Raw genomic sequence first — 9319 nt, forward strand, 5'->3', positions numbered from 1 at the left:
CATAGAGGAAGTAGAAGGGTCGGCTGCCCAAAACACAAGTCACTGCAGTAACAGAGAGCTCAGATGGGACCAAAACGTTGCTGAATGTTAGTGCGAAACATTACGGTGATATTTGGAGGTAATTTGCGAATCCTGTGACAGCTCATGAGTCAAATAGATCTGTTGTTTGTGTCTTGAATTTTGTAGACTGTACAGCTATTCGCAAGGTGTGGTAAACCCCCTAATTTTAGAATATTTTGTTATCCTCCTTTCTTTTTTCTTCCACAGATGCTGTCATAAAGTTGGGATATTTTCTGGTTTGTTGATGTAAATACACTAAAACAAAAGAAAGAAAGAGACAAAAACACACCATGGGGCAGCTATTCTCAACTGAAGAAGAAATTTCTCAAGTGAAGGACGCTATTGGCTCTCTCCTCTACGATGCCATGCTGGAAGGTGGTGCAGTACCTGACCTGGGAGTCGTCCATCCGCTCCTTTTAGCCAGTCATGATGACAGCTCTGTCTCCCAGGACCGCCTCCAGGAACAACTGCAGCAGGTTAAAGAGCTTTAAAAGAAAGTGCGACAGTAAGCTTTGGAAAGTTGTGATGCTGTTCATGAAAGCAGAAAACTGAGATAGCACGGAGAGAGAGAAAATAAAACACAGTGTTGTGTGTTAAGTGTGAAAGTGCTCACTGATCACCTTTAAAGCCACTCAGTCATAAGGCCCAGATGAATATTAGCAAGACGAGCAGGACGATGCTGTTGCCTTGATACCTGCGATTAAAATGACACTTAAAAGGAGTCCTACTGGGACTGTAAAGAATTTACAAATGAATATAATAGCCTACACAGACCAATATCACGACGAGAAGGTGCTGTTCACAGCTGTTAATTTTATTGACGCAGATAATATAAAACAGTGTGCTGGATTTCTGTTACCACTCAGCAGGCTATAAAAGTTTGTTCTTTTCACCCAGTTGCAGAACGACATTGGGAACAAAGCGCCCACCTACCTGAGGGACCTGATTAGTCGATTGTCAACTTTCTCAGATGAGCCACGCTTGGCGGGCTTGGTGGGATTAGTGGTTTCTATGGTTATGGATATGGCATATACATCAGCAAAACAGTCGGGTGTTAAAGGGAAGTCAGCAGGATCATCGTCATGCCAGGTAAAGCCTTAAAGGAACTAGTGAAGGAGTTATAATAGAAAATAAAAAGCAAAACAATACAAACAATACATGATGATATCCTTTCTCTGTGTATTTCCACTGTGTTGATCAGTATTATTCAAATCTTGGCTCTTGGAGCAGTTTCTGAACTGAAGTTATACAGGTTTACATGTATCCCATTACTCTGTAAAACGGACCCATGCAACAGTTTTTGCATACTTAAGCTGACCTTTCTTGACCAAGAATAAATGCACCATTAAGTCACTGGATGTTTATAGCTATATATTATAAAAAAATATTCTGACAATTCACCATGTAACTAAATCCAAATGTAGAATAAAGACTGTTAATCTACTGGGAATGTTTAATGTGTTAACCATTACCTGTTCAGCTGGGTTACTTAGTTTGGTTTATAACAGTACATTTCAGCCAGCTGTGTGCATGCTCCTACAAATACTGTATGTTAAGGGTGATAAGAATAACTGTAAAAAGCTGCAGGATGTCAACACCAAATGAATTGCTTCTAAAACACTGAGGTATATATCTTTGAATTTCTTCCTGCAGCAGAGAGTCTGGGAGCTTCAGGAGGTGATGGAGGAATACCTGAAGCGCTGTAGGATCAGCTTGAATGATAAAAGCAGGCTGATCCAGGATGCTGTCAGACTTGAGGCCCAGCTCAGCCTCACCCTCACCCAGCTGAAGACGTGTCTGCTAGGGGGAGATTGTGACTCCAGGTGAGAGAATACAGTAGAGTAGAGGATGATATTATAGAGTAAAAAAAATACTGGACAAGTTAAATAACTAACTACATAGAGCAGACTAAAAGAAAGAAGTACTCTACAAAGAACTATCCAGTCAGATGAAGTAGGACTCACAATTAGTGTTTTTTTTGGTTCCTTCAGGTCTTTGAGACACTGGGCCAGCGGAGCATCCTTTCACACCCAAATGTTGGTTCACCTGGCTCGCCTTGAGAGCAAGGCTAAGCCTCTGTCTGCAAGGGCAGCACTGCAGCAATACAAAGAAGATCTCACACAGATCCTGCCTGCTTACAGGTAAAACACTAAATGCTCCAATCAGACAGGGAGGAGAATTTTACTGCTTTAACAACAACAACATTCCAGCCAAGAATGCTGTATGTGATGACTTTGTGTCTTTTTTTAGATGCTCCAAAACTTCACTTTTGGGCACAGCATAGTTCAGAAATTGCATCTGATGACTGTGTCAACTAAACATCTCAACTAGGCTGAAAGCATTTTCAGAAATTTCTCTTCTTTTCCTCCTTGCTGTTTAACAATCACTTCAACACTTACATATTTGGAATGATACTTTAAAAAGGAAAACAACAACAACATCAGTTTACATGAGTCATTGACACTGTGGCCGAATGTACAGGCCTGTCACAAAGTATTTGAGGCATTGTTACACAGCAAACACACCACACTTCAGCGGTAGCAGAACCCTAACAAGCACCCTGACAGTGGATACTAGAGCCGCTGAGTGCCTGCTTATCTGCTATGAGACACCCTCTCTAGCTTGCTCTAAATATGACAGCAGAAACACAAAAACGCTAATCAAGCTGTCAGAAAAATGTAGCTCTAAACTTTCTGCTGCATTTAGACTTTCTGCTTACAGTAGAAAAAAATCTGAAACCAGAGAGGCAATGCTTGAAACCCTTACATAAGATAAGTGAAAGGGGTAAACTACGAAAGCCAAATTGTAACATCCTTGCACTGCTGTGGAAATAAACTGATGTTTGTATAAGTTATTGATTAAGATTTTATAAAGTATATGTTATGAAACAACTTTAGAGCAATGGTGTTAACTCAGAGATAAATGCGTCACTTGATTGACATTTTCTGTCCTTTCTTCTTCCATCCCAATTCTTCCTGCAAACCCGTCACTCTCCACTTTCCTCATTCCAGGCGTTATAAGTCTAAAACAGTGTGTGTTGGAAAATGTCGAGGGAGTTTTCCTGCAGCATCTGACCCCTGCAGTGAGGTGCCAGAAGAAGGCACCATGACTGGACTCACTGTGACCGACAGAGAGACAGGAAAGAGTGTGACCATCCCTCTGTCCACCATAGAGACTGAGACAGGTAGATTTTGTCTAAGTAAGTAGTGAAATTACTTTTGTCAGTCTCAGTGGATTTGCATTAACTGAATTGTCTTAAATTAACAGGGAAAAGAAGGAGAGTCTCTGGGCTTGATACATCCTCTACAACAGTGCCCTCCTCAATTAACCTGGATCTGATCACCTCGGATCAGTACACTCAGGCATACTTGGATCACCTGTTCTCTGCTAAGGGTCCTGTGGCAGAGCTGGAAAACTACTTTAACAAGGCTAGTGAGAGACTGAGAGTGCTAACAACTGAACTGGGATGTAAAAGCAAGGCAGGGGTGGCTAATGGAATCGAAAAAAGTGAAGGAGTACATCTTAAAGACCAGGCTGAAGGAACAGATGAAGTACAAAGTGTGGAAAAGGTGATGATGGAAAGGAGAGGAAGACAGGGAGAGGAACGTTTGAAACTCAGTATTGTAGAATCACAGCTAGAGCAAAGCCTTAATTCCAATTAGCACAGTGCTACAAACCCATGAAAGTGCAACAGCCATATGACTTTTAGAAGTATACATGCTTCTGTTCCTAAACTTGCCTTTTTGAGTGCTTTAATGCTCTCATGCCAACAAGCAAGACTACATTAAGTGCACTACAAAAACAACTGACCACCGAACACAGCCCAACCTCAATGCTCATTGTCCTGTTTCTGTAGTTGAAGCAGAGGGGCCATCAGCCAAATTTCAGCCAGAAGGATGATGGAAGGATGAAGGACACTTGGAAATGTACCAACACAAAGATCTGAATTGAGATCCTTGAGAAGATTTCAGTCCAATAATGCTGATAATCAAAATTCTGCGATCATGGCATCATAAAATAACCCATCGTTCTTAAGTTATTTTAATTTATTTAGATCAAAAAATATTGCTTAAGCAAAATGTAAGTTCCACAGACTTGTCTGCAGTGCTGTGAACCACGCAAAGTTCAGCAGCCTTGACTGAATATGAGCTTTGAATTTTTTTGTTTGTTGTTGAATTGGATTTTCTTTGTGTTGATACCCTCTTTAATGGGTCACCTTTTGTCTGTGAACAGTAATAAATAATTGATTGCAAAAGGTTTTTCTTGATTTCTTTTTGATACTTTTTTTTTACACTCATACTTTATTTCATTTGGTAACCTATTAAAGTTCATTCCCAGTAGGACAGTTACACTATACAAAGGAAAAAACACCCCATGATTACTACATTGTCAAAGTTTTAATTTCAGAATTGAATACACCAAAAGGGCACTAACAGTTATCAATAACAAATTTCTGAGAAAAGTACAGGAAGAATTCTACAAGCAAGTATTTATTTTAGCCGATCTGAAATTCAGATGAGATAGAAAACACCAACAAAACCAAAAATCAACAGAAGAAACACAGGAATGGGAGCAGGGATTTAAAATGATACAAACGATATCTGGACCAGAACTGAAATACTAACATAAAACTTGAGCTCAGCATAGAACAACTGAAAAATGAAGCGAAAGAGAGGATCGCAGAAAAAACATTTAATTCTGAAAAAGAGGTTAAAAAAAAAATCAAGAGCACAACAACTAAAACTCCAGATTGCTACTATAGTAACTGGATAAAAACAGGAATCAAAACCTTTCACACACGTCCTATGGTGGTACACTGGTACAGTGTGAATTGTGATGGCTTACAGTGTAAATGTACTGTATCCAACTCTGGCCTGGATAAGAAATGAATAGAAATGATTTATGAATTAACAACATTATAGCCAAGGAAACATATTTCTGTGGTACAGTTGGCACAAATTCTGCTTTGTAATAAAGTATATATCATATATATATATGTTCATGTATTTTCCATTGATTAATTAAATGTCTTAATTAAAGTCTTTTAGGCAATCTTTTCAAAAGACTGGCATTTTCTTTTCTTTTCTCTTTTGTACTTTGGACCTTTGGCTTGCAGAAAAGTGTGCTGAAATTACATGGCATTCTTTCTTTTAAGTCTGTCTCAAAAGGTCAGAAGCATAATGACCAGTCCACCACCTGCACAAGACAGCTTTGTCTATGTATGTGACAAGAAGTCCATGCGCTAAAAGGGGACATTCACAGGAGAGATGGCACTCTCCCTCAAGTGTGTCTCGCTTGGAAAGGTTGAAAAGATGCTTTCTGTCTCCGTACTGTGGCGTTGCGATGCAGTAGGTGGGCGAACAGACTGCAGGAAGGAGCCCTTATCTGGTGTATAGCTGCAGCACTGCGTGAATGTCAAGACAAGAGGGAGAGTGTAAGGATTTCTATGTGTGGGTGTGTTGGCGTGAGTGTGTGAGCATGCATCTCTGTATAACTGAATTGAAGGAAGATGTATCCAGGCAAAATAACGAGTGCTGGACATAAAAATGTGAGAGTGATTATAGTTTTGTGTTTACATAAAACGTGTGAGCTACATAGACAATAAGAGATGATAGTGATGACAGATTGTAGCACAAGTGTTTAATGGGTTTTTGTGTGTGCGAGCTTTAGGTCCTGCTAACTGTAGATGAGTCACACTTTGCAGTTCCACTTACTCGACTCTTCTCTGCTAATGCTGTCTTATTAGTTTTAGTTCTCTCGCTGTTTTATTCTCCTCTCCTCTTTTCCTTTCCCCCCTTTTTTCAGCGGCTATCAAATTAGTGTGACTTTATTATTCAAATTAATGCAAATCTGACTGGCTTTGTAAGCACAAATGGGTATTCATATACACTATAGAGTATTAGGACATCTAAAAGTGAAATTATTCACATAGCATCTTTTCTCATGAACTGTTTATTGTTTACACTGTGTTTTTGTACTCTCTGTTTCTCTTTGCTTAATTTTAAACTTTCATTCCATACTTTCTATCTCTGCTCTTAACTGTCCGTTTTTTTTTTTCAAAATCAATTTTCCTGACTCTGTCAGTCTGTGTTTTTATCCTTGAGGCGCACTGTCTTTTTCCAGCTGTTCATCTCTGTTCAGGCCCATTTATTGGCAAGGTAAAATGCTGCTATTATAACCAGGTATTCATAAAAACATCAAAAAATAGGACATATCTCAGGGGACGAGGGTGTCATTGATTCATCAATTTAGAAAAGAAACAGAATGGCTACGAAACAAGCATTATTACAATCATCGTCATCATCAAGAGCTCGCTATTTTTCTAGGAACATCAATCCGGTAATTGCATACAATCTAAACTCAACCTACTGTTGTTTTTCAGGATAATAATGTAACCAGTTCTCATTTTAAACTTTAAATATTGCTCTTTTGTAAAAGTCTCTCAATGAACTGACCTTTATCATTTGTTACATTTCTCAGATCTCATCTTTACTGTCTGTTAGAAGGTGTAGTCCTGTTGTTTTGACGAACGATGACTTCAAGCGCATGCTCAGGGAGCTGATTGTGAAGTGGCTGGGATGAGAATTAGCACATCAAAGTCTGAAGCTGCGGTTCTCAATCTTAAAAGGGTTTACTGCCTACACCAGGCTAGAGATCAGTCTCTGCCTGAAGTGAAGAGGTTCAAGTACCTTCAGGTTTTGCCTTCAGGTGAGAAGATTGGAGCAGAAGACGGGCTGGTCTGGTGTGGTGAGAAGTGAAGCTGAAGGAAGTGAAGCTGTCTATTTACTGGTCAGTTTGTGTTCTACATTCAAGATGTAGTAGTGATTAAAAGAAAAAGATCAGAGATTCAAGCAGTGGAAATGAGCATTCTCTGAAGGAATCTTGGGCTCACTCTTTGAGATAAAGTAAAGAGGTGAGTCAGGGTAAAACTGGTGCTCCTCTACAAGAGAAGAAGCTAATTGAGGTTGTTTAGGCTTATTTGGTACATTTCAGACCAAGAAGAGATCCTGGAACAGATGCACACAGGCTAAGCTCGAGATATTACATCACATAGATCTTGGTATTCACAGGAAAAAGAGAGGGCTGAGCAATTTTGCATACACAAGTGTTATATTTTCCAATTCAGTGATTATACTGTAGCTAGAAAATTGTACATTTCATTACATGCCCGCCGGTGTCCTCCAACTGAACTTGGAAAAAGTGTAATAATTCACGTGCTTGGCCAGTAATGATGCACTTGTGTTACTGGATCTAGACAAATAGTGGAAAATGTGTGGATAGTGCTGTTACGGTTGTTGTGATTATACAAAATATTGCAGTCATGTTTACTGGGACTTACTGTCTTATTTTACACAGTTACCTTATCTTTGCAAAAAATAAAAATAAAATATAAAACACGCACAGACACACACAAAGGATCAGTATCAATCCTAACATTTACATTGCACACCATTCCCAGACCACCCACCCCTCCTGAACTACTCAACCCTAATAAGAATGTCTGACATTATAATCAACTAGAAAGGCTCTGAGTGGGTGAATCCAATGCCAAAACCATATTTTGCAGTTTCAGAGAACAGGAGTTTTATATTTATTTAATTGTTTCGCTTAATCTTGCTGATGAGAAACTGAACCTGTTCACCTCGGCAGTGGTATTTATGCATACTTCCAGCAGATATAGCATAATTGCACACATTTATACTAATGTGTCGATATTTGTAGACCTACAACATGTACATAATAAACAACTCTGTATCTTATCTTGCTCGCTATGTATGTTTACCTTTGTCTTTTGCCTCTCTACCTATCTAAACTTGGTGGAATCTATATGGAAAAACATTTCATAGGCGCCTCCAACTTAAACATTCTCTGTTAAAGTACGTTAACTCCACTTTGCAGGCTCCGATTATGTGGGAGTAAATACAGGTGTATTTGAGAGCACCTATGTCTGGACTTCCATGTGTGTCTGTGTAAGTGAGACTATGTTGCTTTTCCCGTCTCCCTTCTCCAGTCCTGAGTAGAGGTGTGCGTTAGCGTGTGTCCGTGCTTGTACGCTACATTTGGTTGTTGTGAAAGCGTTGCCCAGGCAACAGATAATCGCCACAGTAACTCGACATCATCACATCGCCCACAGCCTCTTAGCAGAGAACAGTCACTGACACATGGTAACCTGCTGTCGAGTGTGCACGTTTGTCTAAGTGTACTCTGTGTGTATTTGTGTCAGTGGATGTGTTAGATCATGCTTTGTATGTGCGTGTTCATGTGTGGGTGTCTGCAAATCAAAGAAAAGAGGACTTGGTGATCAACTTCTGCCAAGCCAAAGGGTGAAAGACGAGCAAGATGGCCAAGAAAAAGAGAGCTAGAAGGTAGAAGGGAAAGGAAGGAGAAATAGAGGAGAGAGGATCAAAGAACCAAAGACATGGTTCAAGGTGGTGTAACAAACTCAGGGAAGGAATACGCAGTTAGGGCCATCATTTCTTGAGCAGAGACACAATTTGTGTAACTTTGCTTCTACAAATTACTACAGTGGATTTTAATTCATACATTCAACATGTAATTTATGTGGAGGCTTTCAGCTTTAATTCAAGGGGTTACACAAACATCTGTCGAGGAGTTAGAGCCAGGAGTAAGCCAAAATATGCTTTCAGTTATTAAATACAAAACTGAAGGCAGAAAAAACAAACAGCAACTGAAGGTGGCAAAGTAGAGCATCGCAAGGGAGCAAACATATCATTTGGTCAAGGGGATTAACGCAGGTGGACTCAAATGTGGGTCCTTTAGAATAAAAGTTCAATAGTTTATCTACAAGCAGGAAATATGCAACAATATTTTGAGGCAAATGCTCTTAATTCTGCACAGGCTCAGATCTGCAAAATAGCAACCCAACAAACAGAACAACTCTCACAAGACACAAGACAAACATAGCAGGATTTCCAGCACAGATGGACATTAAAGGTGATGATTGATGATCAGGCACTGGATGAAGGGCTTCTCTCCATTTAAGTAGAGGCAGTGGAATCACATAATGAATCACAGGTGTGCTCATTAACACTAGGTGTGCTGGGACGAAGAGCAGGAATCCCAAAAGGATCCTGCCCCTGGAAACAGAGGCATGGTTAACACATTCGTAAAAAATAAAGGGGCTAAAGCGGAGAGAGATTTTCAGAAATTTTCAGAAAAGAGACAAAGGTCCCTTTTCCATTAGTACCTACTCGGAGCGACTTGACTTGATCTGTTGACTCAGATCAACATTTCCATT

At 39.7% G+C, this 9319-nt stretch overlaps 1 protein-coding gene across 1 annotated transcript; it reads left to right on the top strand.

Moving 5' to 3' along the window:
• Positions 1-4315, top strand: LOC146655352 (uncharacterized). Its single transcript, XM_085428582.1, has 7 exons — positions 1-118; positions 268-536; positions 958-1149; positions 1714-1883; positions 2052-2201; positions 3072-3244; positions 3328-4315. Exons 2-7 carry the CDS (start codon positions 351-353, stop codon positions 3720-3722), a joined length of 1266 nt encoding a protein of 421 aa, XP_085284708.1. The 5' UTR covers positions 1-118; positions 268-350; the 3' UTR covers positions 3723-4315.
• The last annotated feature ends 5004 nt before the right edge of the window (positions 4316-9319 follow it).

The sequence above is a fragment of the Rhamphochromis longiceps genome, linkage group LG13, assembly GCF_057381845.1.
Source record: "Rhamphochromis longiceps isolate RC_006_pf linkage group LG13, R_longiceps_female_GT1.1, whole genome shotgun sequence".
Classification (NCBI taxonomy): Eukaryota; Metazoa; Chordata; class Actinopteri; order Cichliformes; family Cichlidae; genus Rhamphochromis; species Rhamphochromis longiceps.

Bases quoted from the DNA above. Each gene is read 5' to 3' on its own strand.
- LOC146655352 (XM_085428582.1), top strand. From the start codon at position 351: ATGGGGCAGCTATTCTCAACTGAAGAAGAAATTTCTCAAGTGAAGGAC. The intron at 1,150-1,713 runs GTAAAGCCTTAA...TTCTTCCTGCAG, and splicing joins CAGGATCATCGTCATGCCAG to CAGAGAGTCTGGGAGCTTCA. The intron at 3,245-3,327 runs GTAGATTTTGTC...TTAAATTAACAG, and splicing joins CACCATAGAGACTGAGACAG to GGAAAAGAAGGAGAGTCTCT.